Source organism: Pseudoliparis swirei, chromosome 5, assembly GCF_029220125.1.
Source record: "Pseudoliparis swirei isolate HS2019 ecotype Mariana Trench chromosome 5, NWPU_hadal_v1, whole genome shotgun sequence".
NCBI classification, from domain to species: domain Eukaryota; kingdom Metazoa; phylum Chordata; class Actinopteri; order Perciformes; family Liparidae; genus Pseudoliparis; species Pseudoliparis swirei.
The window spans coordinates 24,152,365-24,172,276 of NC_079392.1; the positions used below are offsets into that span (position 1 = coordinate 24,152,365).

The 19,912-nt window shown below is 44.4% G+C and overlaps 1 protein-coding gene across 1 annotated transcript in view; it reads right to left on the bottom strand.

Moving 5' to 3' along the window:
- Window positions 1-19,912, bottom strand: part of yjefn3 (YjeF N-terminal domain containing 3) — a 40,259-nt gene that overhangs the window by 2,701 nt on the left and 17,646 nt on the right. The window contains exons 2-3 of the mRNA XM_056415244.1: window positions 8,505-8,613; window positions 1,958-2,068 (exon numbers count right to left, since the gene is read on the bottom strand). Of these exons, the coding sequence (XP_056271219.1) occupies window positions 1,958-2,068; window positions 8,505-8,613 (220 nt within the window). The remainder of the gene's footprint in view (window positions 1-1,957; window positions 2,069-8,504; window positions 8,614-19,912) is intronic.

Here is a 19,912-nt window from a genome sequence, read left to right on the forward strand (position 1 = left end):
AAGAAGAAGAAGGAGAATAAAGGAGGAAAAGTAGAAGAAGAAGGAGGAGAATAAAGGAGGAGAAGTAGAAGAAGGAGAAGATGAAGGATGGAAAAGAAGAAGATGAAGAAGGAGGAGAAGTAGATGAAGAAGTACAAGAAGATGAAAAAGGAGAAAAAGAAGGAGAAGAAGAAGAGGAAGATGAAGAAGGAGAAGAAGAAGAAAAAGAAGGAGAAGGAGAAGAATATGAAGAAGAAGAAGAAGAAGAAGAAATATGGCTGAGCTGAGGCTGTGCTTCGTCATGTCAGACAGACCGCCGCTTCCTCTGGGATCCTAACCCAATCAGACGGCCACAGACACTCATCACCTGACGTCACCTCCACCATGGTCTCCACAATGTGAGCAACCAGGCCCAATACAATCCACCGTGTGTGTGTGTGTGTGTGTGTGTGTGAGAGGGATCACATCGCACCATGAAAAACACCCTCTCTCTCTTTCACAGTCTAAGTACTCAAGTTTCTCGAGTCAGAGCGGAGAGTCGGGCGTGTGTGTGTGGTCCCGGTCGCTTTTGAAAATGATTATTATTTTTTGTATCTCCCTCGGAGCTGACCTCTAACCTCCTGCTCTTGGCCTCAAGGAGTAAAAAAGACAGAGGGAAGAGAGAGAGAGAAGCTCCACAGATGTGGTTTTAATCTAAACTATCAATGCACAGTAAATCAAGCGTTGTCACACACACACACACACACACACACACACACGGTAAAGTGTATAGATGCATTCCCCTCGAACCCAAAAAGTCCCAAAAAACCCACATATCCAATATTTCCCTTCCAATGAAGTCATAGACCGGTACCGAAATGAAAACTGTGAGAAAGAGACTCGTGATCTTCAAGGTCACGACCTTTCGACGTGTTTAGCGGCCGTCCAAAAACAATTCAACAAAAGTCGGAACGTCAGTCGTCAACTCTGGAATCCTGGCCACGATATCCCAGAGTGGCCGCCGAGCGCTCGACGCAGCAGGCGGCTTTAACGAGAGCAACAATGGTATGATGTCATGGCGTCTGAGTGGCTTTGCGGGGGGGGGGGGGGGAATGGAAAAACTGCTCTGAGCCGTTTACAGGAGCCGAGAAGGAAGCGGTGCACGGAGCAGAGGGCTCGTATAGGGGGTCCCTGAGCACGTTGGATATCATCCGAATGACTCAGTCGGCACCAGACGCTGTTTATTAGCAGTGTGGTTGAATATAATCGCTGTTTTTGTGTACTACAAAAAAGTTATTTTTGCCGTTGATGGATTTGTGAACAGGAACAGGGCAAGAGGTCAAACAGTCGAGAGGTCAAAAGGCCTCCACCTGCAATAAGAGACAGAAGAAGAGGCTACAGACGTAAAAGAGATGAACCCAGCTGCAAAGAGACTCACAAACAACTATTAAAAGGGCCAAAACAATTACAAACTGACACAAAAGTACTAAAAACAGCCCAAAACACGGACAAAGAGATACAAACAAATGCTGATAGTACAAAAACACTCAGAAACAACTATGAAAGGGGCCTAAACAACCAGAAAGAGACTCATAATGACTACAAGGATAGATACAACTTGTACAAAGAGACGGAAAATGACCACAAAGAGACTCATAATGACTACAAATACAAAACTACAGACTCTAAATCACCACAGAGACCTTCAGGCTTCGAATAAACCCAACAAAGACTTCTAAACTACAAAAAATGCCACAACAGTGACGGAGAAATACTACAAAGAGACACAACACCACAAAAAAGTGGGAACAAACACCTATGATGTGTCCCTACTGTTTGTAGGGGAGGTCGTGGGCCCTCTTGGGGCCCATTGGGGCCTGTTGGGGCCTGTTGGGGCCCATTGGCGCCTGTTGAGGCCAATTGGGGCCCATTGGGACCTGTTGGGGCCTGTTGGGGCCCATTGGGGCTTGTTGGGGCCTGTTGGCAGGAGTTTACTTACATACATGCGCAGGTGTCGGGCACACACCAGGCCGATGGAGCCGTTCTGGTCCGGACCGCAGATCACCAGCACCGTGGGCTGCTTCTTCGCTAGAGAGCTGAGGGGGAACGCCTGGTGGAGGAGGAGGAGAAGAGGAAGAGGAGACACAGGGATGAAAGAGGCTGGGTTGCTATGGAGGTCAATGGTGAGAGCAACAAAAAGATAGTTATCAGCACCATTATGAACTCATAAAGTCATGCTCCTCGTCTCATCCTCATCCCTTCAAGACTCTTCTTCATTAGTATTTAACTCTTATGAAGTCTTTCCTCATTTGAATTGTTTTAAAGGCACATTTTTTAACCTTTAGGCTTCGGTAAAAAGCGTCAAAAGGGTCAAATCCCGAGTCGAGTATGAAGTCATAAAAGACTCGAGACCAGGTCATGTGACCGGAGTCCAGATCTGAGTTCGCTAACGCTGCGGCGCTCCAGTCGTGCCAGACGTGGGTGGGAATAACCTCGGCTAACATCGTCTCCCAGAAAAAGGAGTAAAAAAAAAGGTTCCACTCTCATTAAAATAACCGTGGCAGCGGCGGGGAGAAGACATACCAGCCGTGTCCTCGCCGTGTGTGTAATACACTTTCCCTTGTAAATCAGCCTGCACCTTCCGAAAAGAGCGCCCGGTATTCGCCTGAGGAACCGTCAACCTGAGTGGCTAATTTTCCATCTGCAACACCTGCCGAGGTGCTGAGCCTGTGTGTGTGTGTGTCTGTGTGTGTGTGTGTGTGTGTGTGTGTGTGTGTGTGTGTCTGTGTGTGTGTAATGCACTGATCATTACTGAAAGAGCCCAAAAGGTGTCGGCCTTCATTTCCCACAGATTCCTCAAAGCCGTGAAAGTTGTTCACTAAAAGAGTTTTCTGCACGTTTATATTATACGAGAGCGGTCGCTCGTCGTAGAGCGGTCACCCTTTGTAGAGCGATCGCTCATCATAGAGCGATTGCGCGTCATAGAGCGGTCGCTCGTCGTAGAGCGGTCGCCCGTCATAGAGCGGTCGGTCATTGTAGAGCGGTCGCTCTTTATAGAGCAATCGCTCGTCGTATAGCGGTCGCTCGCTCAACGTGGAGCAGTCACGCATCATGGAGCCGTCGCTCAATGTAGAGCGGTCACTCTTTGTAGAGCGGTCACTCGTCGTAGAGCTGTCGCTTTCCCCAGAACGGTCAGTCGCTCGTCGTAGAGCGGTCGGTCGTCGTAGAGCGGTCGATCGCTCGTCGTAGAGCGGTCGGTCGGCGTAGAGCGGTCGGTCGCTCGTCGTAGAGCGGTCGCTCAGGTTCAAGAGCAACTTCACTCCTAGGGCGACATATCCTGTCCAATTAGAAGACGGCTCGTGAAATTCTGTATCACATCCTCTAGATGCAGAGATCCTCATAACAAAGAAGACTACAGCTGGCAAGAGGCTCATCACGACTTCACTGCACCCTGAAACACTTAGTAGTTTTATTATCGTCTTAAAGTAGTAACACCGTGATTTACAAGTTATTACACCTTTATTATACGATTTTCAAATAAATGTTGTATTGTACTCCGGAATTATTTACCAGTATTAGTATATAAGTGAATAACTAAATAATTACGCTGTCATCTTCAGGTTGTCATGTAAAGCTGATACTTTATTCAAATGTGTCTCTCTTCATTGTTGACCCTTGACCTCGGCTGGAAATATGACCGGAAATTCTTCCATAAAATCCATTCAGCTCCTCTTCTCCACTAATGCTTTCAGAACGGGAGAAAGTTCCCCTGGAGGAATCGACCATCATGCACATTGTATAATTAGATATAACGAGATTTAGAGCGATGGATCCAGAATGGGAGGAGAGAGGAGTGGGGGAGTGATTGAGGGGAAGAGAGAGAGAGAGAGAGAGAGAGAGAGAGAGGGAGAGACTGAACGTGGAAGACGGGACCGCGTCTTTAATTTTCATATGTAATGAGACAGAAGCTCTTCGTGAACTTCACATGGTGTAATCTGATGTTAATCCCACTGAGTTCATTTAAAGTGCCACCCTCTGTGTGTGTGTGTGTGTGTGTGTGTGTGTGTGTGTGTGTGTGTGTGTGTGTGTGTGTGTGTGTGTGTGTGTGTGTGTTTATGTTTGTGTGTGTGTGTGGCATAATGTCAAGCACTCTTTCCCGAGCGGCTCCCTGGAGGGAAATGAACGCCGACTGTAATTACTGAACCCGCCGTGAACCGCCCGGATACTGGAGGTGTTATTTGACTAAAATAAAACTGTAGAGATCAAAGGAGCAGAGGCGGAGCCACACAGCTGCACAGATCAATAGTTTTTTTGTACGTTAATAATGGACGAGTTATTAAGAAATGACCGTGTGTATTATGAAAGTGGAATTATCGCCCGACTCTTTAGTTTCTAACAGATATTCCAGTCTAATCATAAGTGGTTGAGCTTTAAATAAGTATGTAAACTATATAAATACACAAGAAAACAACGTAACACATGTAAGTACTGAAAACACGTCACTTATACAACATTTTAGCTTTCTCCACAGAGAAAGTCCTGTATTTTTTTGCTTGAACTTCATGAAAATAAAATAAGTACGCGTGTTATGTAACTGACGAACGACAAAAGAAAGCTAACGTTACTGCGTGTCTCGGATCCGTGAGTGGACGATAACTTGAAAACGCATAAGCAATTACATCTTTATGACGGTGATAAAAAAATAAAAACACGTCAGTGTTGTATTTACAGCTTCTTCCACTTTCCCAAAGTGGAAAAAAACAACAAAATAAAGCTTTAAAAAGAGCGAGGTTCCTCTCCGTGGGTTTATTGGTCGTTTCCTGTGACGGTTAACAGCCGTCCGGGAGGATGGAGGGACATCGATGCCGGAGCCGGTGAAGCCATTAGAGTCTCGCAGCGCTGCGAGGCCGGCGGCTATAAAAGAGGAGCGGGCCGGATCAATGCAGGCGTATCCATGACGACGCTGTGACTCGGAGACGGAGAGCATCGCCGATACAGGCTTCAGTCTCAAGTTCATCTGATTGTGTTTTAAATGGAAGAAAATGGTGGATTCCAAGGCCCTCTTCAGGTACACATTGAATTTAGTGTTTTCTTTTTTACAATGACTTGTATTAAAAACAAATACTTTTTGGACCTCCCTCCCAGTCACACTCACAGCTCAGACATATGTCTGACCTGATTGTAATAAGGTCTCCAAGGGAATATACCCTCTTTGAAATAAACGTTATACGCACATGTTTCTTTCACCTCCAATCAACCCGAAACACACACCGGGCCTGAGAAAACACCAGCGGGGGTCCTAGAAACACAAATAAACTCACATGTGCAGAAAAACCTTTTAACATGCTTGTGTTAGAGGACCAAAAAACGACCGTCGGGGGGGCTCCGGTGTTGAAAAGCCACAGAAACACACACACAGACAGTCTGGACCTGCATGGTGAGACAGTAGCGGATTTAGCGCTGTAGTCTAGAGGTGTGTGTAGGTGTGTGTGTGTGTGTGTGTGTAGGTGTGTGTGTGTGTGATGCTTGTTTGTGTGGTGTACTTGTGGCCAGCAGCAGGAGGCCAGCAGTGAAAATCAGACTCAATCAGACTGTCTGGGTCTCCTCGGACTGTAATTCTCTTTAAGTAGCAGTGATGTCATGTGAGCGGTGGCGTGCCGCAGGGCGGTGTTCTGGGCCCAGTGTTTGTCTAGTAAGGCTAGGCTGCTGGGGGAGGGCCAGCGGCGGCGGCTGATGATAATAGAGGGGAAGTGGATGCAGTGGGGGGGTTTTAATCACACGCTCCCCGGGGGGGAGTCTGTGATGCTGCCACTCGGCCTGTCTCTCTTTTTTACTCCTTCTCTCTTTTTCCATTCTCACTTTCTTTAACACTCTTTTGTTTAGAGGGTGATTTTCTCACCTCCCGAGAGTGCGGCGGCTTTATTTTTTAATTTGAACGATATGCAGTCGGTAGTTTATTTATTAAGGATTCCTAGGAAATGACTCAAGTGTCACCAATTAAACCTGCATTAGTAGTTATTTCTTGGCCGCTCGGGAGCTGCAAACAGAATGTTTACTCATTATCACCCTAGAAAGTGGATGTGAAGCACATGTCAGCAGACCGTTGCTTTTTCACTTATTCAGCAGAAAGAAAAAGCAGCGGTACAGTTTATATAGAAAAAAGGTTTTTATAACGACGTCGGTTTATTTTATTGTTATGGGTTTTAGCCCCTCGTGGCCATTTTGGCATTTCTGTACTTCATTCTCCATTATGCTGAGGTTCAGGTAGCATAACTAGTTGGTTAGGTTATATTATATATATATATATATATATATATATATATAAATGTATATTTAAATATATATATCTATATACTGATATAATTGCATATATACAGGACTGTCTCAGAAAATTAGAATATTGTGATAAAGTTCTTTATTTTCTGTATATAAATGTATATATATAAATGTTTTTATATATATATAAACATTGTATATATATATTTGCACATATATATATAGAGAAATGTATATATAGAAATGTTTTTATATATCCATATCAGAATCAGAATCAGAATCAGTTTTATTGGCCAAGTAGTTTGCACAACAAGGAATTTGTCTTGGTAAAGTGTCTCTGTGCTTACACAAAATGTACATTACAACACAGAACAAACAAAACAAGTAGTGCAGAACAGAACAAACAGTCCATATATATATCTCCTCAAATCAGCCTCATGGAGCTTCATAGGGTTCCAGCTCATTGTCTGATAGCAGCCTGACTGTTTTAGTTCACTATCACTCTCAGATAAACTATCACGTCTCCAAATTAATGATAATGTGATTCAAATAAGCAAAGTTATGGGTCCAAATGTGCTACTTCAGCATAAAAAGGTTAGAACATATTAATGTTGTGTGCTGAACTTGTTTTTGTGGCCTGTAAGTGAAAAAAAATTGCAGATTGAAAGAAAACATGGACACATTGGAAAATCATTAACATTGTCAACAACAATGTTATTATCCTATATAGCTGAACGTCTCTCTTCCTCATTGTTTCTCTGTTTCTTCTCGAGGAGACATTTTTAAAAGCTGTCCAATAAATGATGCTGTTATAAACATTCATCTCCGTGTTTCTCTGTACAGCTTAACTTCCTGTAAGTCGTTAATTTGTTCTGTCTCTGGACTTCTGGTCCTCCTCTGGCAGCTTTCACGTGTCTCGCGGCTCAGACTCTTATTCATCATCACGGGCTGAAGAGGCGGCTGAGAAAAACCAGTGTGGCGTTCAAGCGAGCCAGTGGTCCGGTCAAAGGGAACCACATGTGTTCCCAAATGACACACACACACACACACACACCCCTTGACACAGTCCAGACCAGAAGAGCCGTGCTTCAAAACACTTCCTCGGCATAACAATCAGACGTTTTAGTCAAGTTGATGCAAATTAGGAAAGTGTGAGCAGCAGCAGCTGTGACCTTTCTTCTTCTTACGGGTTTTTCTGCTCTCGAACATCAGACCGAGGAATATTCCCGAGCTCCGTCATCATTACTGCTTTTCTAAAAAAGCAGAGGGATGAAGTGTGTGACCTTTTTACGAAGGAGCCGCTGAGTGACGCCCGGCGGACGCCATTACCGGGACTCGGCACAGCGCTTTGATTTATGTCACCGGCTGCACGCCGGAGAAAAGGGACATGGAATGGAAAGAAATGTCATGATTTTCTTGGATAATATCATTTTTTTTCCTGTTTGCTGATGTAAGCGGTGAGATTTGTTAAAAGACAGAGGGTGGGAGAAAAGCATTGTGGGTAATTTATTCATATTTGTAGGACAGAAAAGCAGAGCTGGAGAGGAGACGCATCTCTTCTATTCATGGGGAAAACATCACAATTTATATGTAAAATCATTTTATTTTTTTATTTGTTACACTTAATACTGTAATGATGTTATTCGTCTTTGCTATTTCACCATAAAAGGTTATAACATATTAATGTTGTGTGCTGAACTTGTTATTGTGGCCTTTAAGTGACAAAAAAAACCAATTGCAGATTGAAATAAAACATGGAAATATCGGAAATTCGTGATATTTCTGATGTTACGGTGTTTAATACAGTCAAAAACAATGTTATTATCTTTCTTGGTGTAATCCTATTCTATATGTTCTATATGTTTGCTTTTAATCAGATTTGTGTGTCTTTTTTTGTGTCTGCTTTTAGTTTGAGCTCAACTCCGTCGGCAGAAATGTTTTTACATCTTGTTTTTTGCCTCAAATAGAAACGTTGAATGATTGAGACGCCGCGCGGTGGGTGAGGCGACGCGTTCGGGATGAAGTGAGAGAAAAAGATCACGGGTCGCGTTAAAATAACACTCAATCGGCCTCGGAGGACTTTCTTATAACGTTATGTAACGGGGGTAAAAAAACAACGTTGGACATGAACAGAGGCCTCCTGGGTGAAAGTCTCACCCTCGTCATACCCGTCCTGAAACCCGTCTATACATCCTCGGTTTAATCAAAGCGAGGACGACGTAAACAAAGACATGCGGGCGAACAAAATAAATAGAAGTGGCGCCGCCGACCTTGGTGATGGCGATGGCGCACGCCTGACCCCAAATCTCCACCAGCTGCTGCTGCCCGAACCTGTAGTCCCTCAGCAGCTCCGTCTCGAGGGCCGCCGCCTCCCCTTGACTGCGGGACACAGAACATCGTGTTAGGGAGACAGGAATTACTCATCATCATCATCACCATCATCAATAAAAACATCTCCACCAGATGTTCGAGGTTAAATTTGCCGACATTTTCCCATTGTTGTTGTTGTTTTTCTTCTTTCTTTTATCAAAGCAGCCTTTATAGTCTGAACATTGGGAGGGGAAATCCCGTCTCACAAAGTTTATTTCTTTTTTATTTCACGATGGAAAATGTTTTTCATTTTTTTTCAATCCGGCCCGGGCCCCAAATCCGCCGCGGTGGTTCAAGCCCCGACCGGATCTCTGCTCCCGGATCTCTGAGAGCTGATGGTGCACAGCTGTGATTAAAAAGGCTTCACACAGAAGTAATTAACCCAGCGGCAGAAACGTGGTGTGCCTGAACGCACCACCATGGGCCACATTTGTCTTTTACAGGACACACAAATTACACATAATTGAGCCGGTTCAGTGAAGCACACGGTGACCTGCCACACACAAATACAGGGTATTTACAACGCAGATGCCTTGCTCACAGGCTCGGGCTGCGCGGCGACGTCATCACGAGCACGAACAGATCCGGGGAAGCATCCTCGTGAAACTCAAAACAGAACCGTGGCCTTTACGGTCGCTGCACACACACGACAGGTGAGCGGTATATAGCTAACGTGTATATATATATATATACGTTAGCTGTTACTTATATATATATATATATTATTGTATATATGTATGTATATATATATATATATATATATATATAGAAATGATTTTTAACAATATATATATATATATATATATTGTTAAAAATCCAATTATATACCAGATATTCTGACAGGTAGCAATTCCAAAGATTAAAGATTATTTTCAGTCAAGACAGTGAAAATGTTTATTGTTCATGTCTGTAACCTACAAATAGTCACATTGTACCGTTGACTTCTACTCAAACTCTATTCTACATTTTATTTTGTTATAATCCCAACATGACGTATCCCCAATAATCAACACATGGCCTTTATTTTGGTAGATTGCCGGTTGTTGTCTGACCAGTGTGTAGGATGGGCACAGCAGTGGGCAGTAGACATCATCCTGAAGGTTTTCTTCGCTGTGTGATCCTGTTTCTTCGAGTCCATCCCTTTCACTCTACAGACACCTGGTGGTCATGCGCAGTACTGCAGCCGCTCCTTAAGAACAACTGGGGGATGACACGTGTCCTTTCAAAAGCTCTCAGAAACATGTGAGACGGCTCCATTGTTTATGTGTGTCTCACCTATTGATGGTTATTGATCAGACTGCTGCGAAGTGTGTGTGTGTGTGGGGGGGGATCGATGCACGACATCAATATTTAGTTTTATATTTTGTATTTAGCACGAACCTAACAGGGCCGGGGTACTAAAATCGTTACCTCCTTTGCAAGAGTGTGTGTGGGGGGGGGGGGGGGGGGGGCATGTGTTCCTAGTGTGTGTTGGTCTGCATGTGTGTGTGAGTGCTTTCCTAGTGTGTGTGTGTGTGTGTGTGTGTGTACTTGTGTTTCAGCAAGCCAGTGGGCTCCTGGCCTTTGCCTGCGCCGTGCCGCAGCAGCAGCTGCCGCCCGGCGCTCACCTCGGGGATGTTTCCTGAGTCTCGGTGACAAGTTGATCTTTGTAAAGTTCAGCCGGGGCCGCGGGGCTCGCTGCTCGCCGGCTTTAATACAGTCACATTGAATCTCTTTTTGTTTTGCCTTTAAAACAAAGAAGAAGAAAAAAGAAGAAGAAGAAGAAGAAGAGGCGGATGTGTGTCAACAAACAGAGGAAGATGCTGCTGCTCACTATTGATCCTGAACATGTCGGGCTAAGTGTGCAGCTCCGCCCGGAGGCTCCACCACAAGGGAGCAGCACACTCAGCACAGGTGACACACACCCTGTGTGTGTGTGTGTGTGTGTGTGTGTGTGTGTGTGTGTGTGTGTGCTTTCTGTTGTTGTTGTTGTCCATCAGCAGCTCCTTTATAATAATTATTAATCCAACGCGCGTATCGACCCAAAACTACTGATGTGTTTTTTTTAGGGCTGTGAAACGATTAAAATTTTTAATCGGGTTAATCACAGGTTTTTGGGGATTAATCATGATTAATCACATATTACCGATATTCTCGGTATATTTTGTGAGAACATAGAGATTTATGACAAAAGACGGATATATACATTTATACATTCTTCTATACAATGGTGCTGCAACTCAGCAGTTATTTAGCAGTTTTCTTCCATATGGAACATTAATACATCTTCATCCTAAACAGAATGTTTAACCCTCCTGTTACCTTTCGGGTCAATTTGACCCCATTCAATGTTTAATGTCGGTGTTCTTTGGGTCAATTTGACCCCACGCTGTTTTTCACTGTGTCAAACATATAAGAAATATCAACTTTTTTATTTATTTAAAGGGCTATTTAGGTAGTCAACAAACAAACATAAAGTACCTCACACTTAAACTTGGGAAGCAATATTAATTCTAATAATTTTCTAGAGGTTTTAATTGCTGGGGTCAAATTGACCCCGAGGGTAAAATATGTTAGTAAATGTAAAGGTAACAGGAGGGTTAAACAGAACATGTTTCTCTTGTTTGTCAACCATTAACTCCACCATGATACAATCTAAAGGCCTCTAGTCTTCCTCTAGCAGCTGCTGAGGCAAACTGACTGTGTGGGTTTTCTTCATGAACTGGGCCGTGATGAAAGGGACGGCGGGGACACCGCTGCAAAGCTGAAACCTCACCGACACGGACAGGTGGACAGATTGACAAGTGACTTTTTTTTTGCTCGGTCCCGATGCGCGCGCACGGAGCTCTGTGGCGCGAGACGGAGATCGATAAGTGTTAACGCAACGCGAAGAGACAGAAATGACATGCTGCTGTGGAGATACGATCAACAACAGACGTTTAGTTTAATAAAAGAACAAAGACGTGCCTATAGAACATGTCAGGGGCGGGCCAATCTTTTAATGTCATGCGATCTACCAACACTACGCCGCGATCGACTGGCAGGTCGCGATCGACGTGTTGAGACCCTGATCTACAGGAAGTAAAAGTCGTAACAAGGTTTCCGTAGGTGAACCTGCGGAAGGATCATTACCGATGAACAGACCGTCTGCATGAGAGCGGACAGAGTTCAGATTGAAGTGGTGTATTGGAAGCTCATTTTGCAAGTGACTTTTTTTTCGTCCCGACGACCAACAACAGACGGATTGGAAGCTCATTCTGCGCATGCGTTAAATGCGTTTAATAAAAAAAACTAGTTAAACCTGAAATTGAATTAACTGAGTTAACACGTTATTTTTCACAGCACTAGTTTTTTTTAATGTGGCTGACCTCTGTGGCTGCAAACAGGAAAGCAGGTGCGCAGATACAACACTTAATTTGTCTGTGTGTGTGTGTGTGAGTGTGTGTGTGTGTGTGTGTGTGTGTGTGTGTGTGTGTGTGTGTGTGTGTGTGTGTGTGTGTGTGTGTGTGTGTGTGTGTGTGTGTGTGTGTAAGCATGTATAGAGGCAGCTGAAGAAAAAAACAAGGTATTATTAGTATTAGCTTGTGTTGCACCTGCAGCCTCAACCCCAGGGGGTTGGGGGTGAGGGGGAGGGGGGGGGGCATGCGACGTGCTCCCGCGGCGTGTTACTACCTTCATCGTGGCGCTGTGATCATAACCTGCTTAATGAGTCTGTTTACCTCACACGAGATAAGATGAAATGAAACTGTAACGGATCCCCGAAGGGAAACGAGGGCGCTGCACTGCAAAGAGAGGAAGGATACACAGAATATATATATACATATATATATATATATGTATGTATGTATGTATATATATATATACATATATATAATATATATATTTGTACATATATATATAAATATAGATATTTGTACATATATATATATACATATGTATGTATATATATATATATATATATATACATATATATATATTATTCTTTGTAATTTATATAACAGATAGGGCTCATCAAGTAAACACAAATGTGAACACATGAATAAATCACGTGTAGATGGAAATGTGACGAGTAAATACAGAAATATTCACCCTCAGAAGATAAAACCACGTACAGTGAACGGATACACCTTATTAACCTGTTATAAATACAATGTTACAGATCCGGTGACAGTGAAGTAGCACACACACACACACACACACACACACAAATCCCCCTTTACGGCCTCATGAACAACGTGTTGTTGGATACCGTCTGCAGCTGTGAAGCATCGAGAGACGACTTCTCCACTAACATAGGGAGACAGATTTTCCGCCCCCTCCCCCCCCTCCCTCTCAATTTCCCTCATTTCCACCTGAGCAGGTGTGACGTGAGGAGTGTGATTAAAATAACCCGAAAGGGAAATATTGCAGTCGCTGATCTCAGGAGGTCAAAATCACAGAGTGAAGTCACGTAGCAACGCATATGTGACGTCTTGCTTTGTTTAAAATACAAAAATAGACTCTCAACCGATCAGGATTAAGAGGTTATAAACATACATTTGAATAATTTAAGAAAAGTCCGCGTGTTTTTCAAGAGCAGGTTATAATTACTCAAACTCCTGCCCGGGAGAGGACAGAGAAATACAAAAAAACATTGTGCAAACGGCCACGCCCCTTTTCTCTCTCTCTCTCCATCAACCCCTCGCTCCATCCAACACCATCTAATTGACACTTCACTTCTACACACACACACATGAAGAGCGGCATCAAAGGACGTGCGGATGAGTCGGCGTGTTTCAGTCCTCTAGTTTCTGTCTAATCTGTGACATTTACATAATCATTAACATCTATTGTGTGGGTGGAACCCGGGAGGATTCAGAGCCCACAGGAGGAGGCCTCTCCCGGGTGAAGCCCTCAGCACACACACACTGGTGTGTTTCACATTTTTCAAGAGAGATCCGTAGAAAAACGATTAAATTAAACAAACGGGGACTTATTATCCGGTGTCGTGTTTCACTGCTGTAGCTTATAGGCTGCTGGGGGACGTTTGAGGATACACTGAGCACCTCTCTCCTTTCCTCTCTCCTTATGGGCGTTTTAGGATACACTGAGCACCTATCTCCTCTCCTCTCTCCTTATGGACGTTTAGGATACACTGAGCACCTCTCTCCTCTCCTCTCTCCTTATGGACGTTTAGGATACACTGAGCTCCTCTCTCCTCTCTCCTCTCCTTATGGATGTTTAGGATACACTGAGCTCCTCTCTCCTCTCTCCTCTCCTTATGGATGTTTAGGATACTGTCAGTGCGGTTACATGCAATCGAATTATTGTCTTAGTCGGACTGAAATCGAATTATCCGTTTCATGTAAACACCTTAGTCGGACTATGTGCAGTCCGACTTGGTCCGACACCCTGGATAGCTCGGTCCGATCCAGTTGATAATTCGACTCGCGGCATGTAACTCTGAATTGATTCGAACTGGACTTTGCGTTTGCGCATGCTCGAGATCCGCCGCCTCCTCCTCCTCCCTCCTCCTCCCATGTCATGACCCGGAAGTCGAAGAGACGATAAATTAAATTCTCCGGTACCTTGGCGCGGCGTCTTCTCTCCGTTATCAACTCAGCCAATAGCGCCATTTGCATTCGCTGTACTCCTGTTAACACCATGGAAGAATAGTAGAGGGATGTAGCTTGCTCTCTGTTCGCCATCTTTCTCGAAATGTTGTTGTTGGTGGTGGTGAAGAGGTCAAGCGGAAATGGCTGTATCACCACGAGTTGTAATGAAAACAGCGCCACCTATCGTATCGGATATGACATGCTTTCAAAGGCCAATGATTCGAATTACTCACTGCCATGTAGTATATTGGGAGAACAGCTGATCCCCCAAAAGATAGCATAGTCCGACTAAAGCAAGATTCGAATTATACCATCATGTAAACGCACTGACTGAGCTCCTCTCTCCTCTCCCCTCTCTCCTTATGGACGTTTAGGATACACTGAGCTCCTCTCTCCTCTCCTCTCTCTCCTTATGGACGTTTAGGATACACTGAGCACCTCTCTCTCCTCTCCTCTCTCTCCTTATGGACGTTTAGGATACACTGAGCACCTCTCTCCTCTCCCCTCTCTCCTTATGGACGTTTTAGGATACACTGAGCACCTCTCTCCTCTCTCCTTATGGATGTTTTAGGATACACTGAGCTCCTCTCTCCTCTCCTCTCTCCTTATGGATGTTTAGGATACACTGAGCACCTATCTCCTCTCCCCTCTCTCCTTATGGATGTTTTAGGATACACTGAGCTCCTCTCTCCTCTCTCCTTATGGATGTTTTAGGATACACTGAGCTCCTCTCTCCTCTCCTCTCTCCTTATGGATGTTTTAGGATCCACTGAGCACCTCTCTCCTCTCCTCTCTCCTTATGGACGTTTTAGGATACACTGAGCTCCTCTCTCTCCTTATGGACGTTTAGGATACACTGAGCACCTCTCTCCTCTCCCCTCTCTCCTTATGGACGTTTAGGATACACTGAGCACCTCTCTCCTCTCCCCTCTCTCCTTATGGATGTTTAGGATACACTGAGCACCTATCTCCTCTCCCCTCTCTCCTTATGGACGTTTAGGATACACGGAGCACCTATCTCCTCTCCTCTCTCCTTATGGATGTTTTAGGATACACTGAGCTCCTCTCTCCTCTCCTCTCTCCTTATGGACGTTTTAGGATACACTGAGCACCTCTCTCCTCTTCCCTCTCCTTATGGATGTTTAGGATACACTGAGCACCTCTCTCCTCTTCCCTCTCCTTATGGACGTTTAGGATACACTGAGCACCTCTCTCCACTTCTCTCTCCTTATGGATGTGATGACGATCAATATGATGATAAATATGATGATCAATCCCTCATCAGACATGGTCAGGTTGGCGTATCGTGTTTATTAATTCATTGCATCGCTGAATGATGACTCACTCATTCAGAAGAAGAAACCTCCTCCTCTTCCTCTTCCTGGATCGGCTGCAGCAAAAGAAAGGTTCCTATTGGGCGATGGACTCCAGGTTTACGTGTAAACGCTGTTGAAACATAACCCTTTTAAAGAAAAGTGGGTTACATAAAGTAAAGAGAAACTGGATCTCTCATTGAGACCTTTGACCTCTCTCTCTCTCTCTCTCTCTCCAACTCCTCTGATCTCACCCTCGGCTCGCCCTTTTTCCATTTACTCCCACCCCGCCTCACTCGCCCTCTCCATCTCTCACCATCAACGAGATGGAGAGGCGAGAGAGGAAAGCGGGAGGCTGACATCGTGACTCACCCCGCTTTGATTTGATCCGCCCGTGGGCGTGTTTCTCCTTTTTCTTGACTCTCAGATTTATTTGTATTTTGTTTTGTTTAACCCTTGTGTTGCCTTAGGGTCATTTTGACCCGAATCAATATTACACCCTCCCCCCGCCTTTGGGTCATTTTGACCCGATTCAATGTTTCACCCTCCTGTTACCTTTATATTTACTAACATATTTTACCCTTTGGGTTCAATTTGACGCCAGCAATTAAAACCTCCAGAAAATTATTAGAATTAATATTGTTTTCCAAGTTTAAGTGTGAGGCACTTTATGTTTGTTTGTTGACTACCGAAAGAACACCGACATTAAACATTGAATGGGGTCAAATTAATCCTAAGGCGGGGGGAGGGTGTAATATTGATTCGGGTCAAAATGACCCTAAGGCAACACAAGGGTTAAAGCGACGTGCTCAGCGGGCGGCGGACGCGTCTTTAAGCCGAGCGGCGAGGCCTCGCCTGGTATTCGGCCTCGCCTCCGTCGGAGCCCTGGAGGTGACCTCACCGTGGACTCTGAAAGGTTTCCGTCGTAATTGCGGGGCCTCAGGCCGACAGAGACGGCCCCCGCTCGGCCCCGCAGCTCGTATCCGTGTCGCCTAATGATGCCCCCCCCACCACCTCCCAGGTGCAGACTCATTTCATACGTGTCATCTCAGGACATCTTTTCATCATCAGTCACGACTTCCCGGAGTGCGCCTCCAGGAAGTCCTGCAGCATCCAGCTAGGAGACGATGTAAAGGGGGGGGGGGCAACAGGGAAATGCAGAATGGTTCCAATCTAAATAGAAAGGTTAGAGAACAGAGAGCGACTTTTTGTTTCCGTACGAATGAAGGATAAGGTCGTGATGAATAATCGAGCGACCGATGGGACGGCTGCAGGTGTACGACTTACAGACGACTCCCAGTGGTGGTGTCTCTGCGGTGGTGTCTCCTAAAACAGCCTCAGCTGGCAGGTATGGGAGCTCCATGTGGTCCCCCCCTTCCAACTGCCCAGCATGAGCAACCCTCATCAAATCAGGATGGCTTGATTCACTTTGTTTCAAGGCAATCACTTTTAAACTGGCAGTGTGTGTGTGTGTGTGTGTGTGTGTGTGTGTGTGTGTGTGTGTGTGTGTGTGTGTGTGTGTCAGTCTACAGAAGCATCATTCTTTCAAATGGGGCTTAATCAGTTTAGCCGTCTGCTCGTGTTCCTCATCTCCGGTACGACGAGACATTCCCTAGATCATCCCGATGAGCGGCTCCTGCTGCGATCTGCTGTCATAACTCATTTCTACCCCCCCCCCCCCACCCACCCACCCACCACCACCAGTGGATCACATTGAACGCTCATGTGTCGGTGGCGTGCTCTTCTCTGCGTTACATTTGTGGTGAGTGTGTGTGTGTGTGTGTGTTCTCGTGAGCTAAAAATGTCCATCCATGAGTCAGGTCTACTTATCCCTGGTACATAAGTATCACCCACACGCAGATACACAAGACATCTGCCCCCCCCCCGGTGTTCTTGATCCTTCCACCCAGTTATCCAGAACAACCATTTATAACCCCGGATCCTTCAGTTCGGGGCAGCACTAAGTGCGAGGGGCGTGTTGTCACATCCGATCCCTTTCCCCGAGCCGGGGTCTTGTTCCGGGTACTGGAGGCCGAGCGGAATGGCTAATGCAATAAATAAAGGCCGCCGGACCGATAACCTAACTGTGTTACCAAGTAAGCGGAAGTTTAATAACCACAATGTTGCTTTGAGCTTCAGGAGGGACAGAAAGATTTGTCCGACTGCGGATTGATTTGAATTAGCCCCCCCAAGAAAAAGAAAAAAATATATATATATAAAAAGATATATATATATACATATATATATATATAAAGATAAAAAGATAAAATGTATATGAATGAATATATTAATAATATAAATATAATATTAAATATATTTGTAAAAACATAAATAACAATATATATTAAAATGTATATATAAAATATATGAATATAATATATATAATATAAATCAATATATATATAAATAAAGTATATATACAAAATATATATAAATATATATATACAAAATATATATAAATATATTTATATAAAATATATATATATATATTTATAATATATATATATATAAATGAATATATATTATATATATGTATAATATATATATATATATAATAAATAAAATATATATATAAATAAAATATATATTCATAAATTTTTTTATATACTGGATATAGAGATACGTTCACACACAGCATCAATAAATGTCCACATCTGTCTCCATACTACTCGTGTTTCCCATATTGTTCTTCGCAGCCAGCAGCTGATGGTTGAACTGAAAGGTGACCTCATTTTCTCCCCCAGTGCGCCCCGTATGGACAGCCCCGGTGCCATAGCAACAACTCCTCAGAGTCTCATGGAGCTCCAAGAATAAGGAGAAAGCAGCAGTGTGATCCTTTATATATCCAGACGGTCATTATATTTACAATACTGATTATTTAATCAGAAATAGTCGGTGTGTATATATTTTGTAAAAGCATCAATGGTCTTTAAAAAACCGTCGCAATATCGATATCAAGGTCAAAGATATTTCATCTCTCCATATGGCCCAGCACTAGAGCTGTTATCAACGAACATGAAAACCAGTAATGAGAAGAAGAAGAAGAAGAAGAAGAAGCGGAGGAACGATGTGTCTTCAATTCGTGGAACACAAATAAGTGAAGCAGAGAGAATACGTGTTATTGAGGAGGGAACCTCCCTCCATCGCCCTGTGGAGACGTGATGAAGGAGGTCTAGACTCTGATGGCCATACAAGGAACACAAGTGAAGGAGGAAGAGGAGGAGGACGAGAGGAACGGCGTAATTAGGCACAAAGAGACCCAGTCAGCCTAATGAAGGCCTGCCATCTCCTCCCTCTCCTCCCTCTCTCGGCCATCTTCCCCCTCTCCCGGCCGTGGGCGGGTGATTAAATGTTGTCCTCCAGGGACGTAAACTCAGACCACCGCGGGGCGAGCGGGAGGCAGTGGGGAGGAAGAGGAGAAAGAGATGAAAGAGGGGAATTAGCGGTGCGGCGAGCTATCATTACACGGCTAACGTTGACGGGGGATGGAGGAGGGATGGGAGACGAACAGCGGGGTTCTATATCGGGGCTCGCGGTCGGCCCGTCATCATAGAAGGTTACATGACAGTGTAACCAAGTGGGGGGGGGGGGAAGAAGAAGAAGAAGAAGAAGAAGAAGAAGAAGAAGAAGAAGAAGAAGAAGAAGGATGAGAAGAAGAGGAAGAGGAAGAAGAGAAGGAGAAGGAGAAGAAGACGAAGAAGAAGAAGAAGAAGGAGGAGAAGGAGACGATGAAGGATGAGAAGAAGAGGAAGAGGAAGAAGAGGAGAAGGAGATGAAAAAGTAGAAGAAGAAGAATATTAAAGTATTAATATTATAAAATTAGAGTATTGTGACGGATCAGCTTCAAAGCTTCAGTGAGGAATAATCAATACTCCTCTCAGCTCTCTCTCTCTCTCTCTCTCTCTCCTCTCTCTCTCCCTCTCTCACACACACACACACAGCGAGACAGGAAAAGCGAGATGGAGGACAACAACCGTCTACATCTTTCCGTGACTCTCCCTCTCGGGTTGGAGGCGGAGCCTGCAGACATAGATAGATAGATAGATAGATAGATATATACTTTATTAATCCCCAAGGGGAAATTTGTCGAGTCAGTAGCAGCAACACACAAGAATAAAAAAACAAAACACAAAATATAAGAAGGGTTAGGGTGATCTGGCAAGAGGTGAACTGTTGTAGAGCCTCATAGCCGTCGGCAGGAATGTTCTCCTGTATCTCTCCTTGTGGACATTGGGCCCCGATGACATCATCACCCGATAAACGACCTCATCGCTGTTTTTCCTGGAAGTCCTTCAACGCATCGTCATTAAAGCTCATCGAGAGACACACACACACAGAGGGGAGTGTCCTGTAACTGTGTGTGTGTGTTATGACTTTGAGCTAATGGGGATCCTAAAAACCTCTTTCATATGACCTCATGGA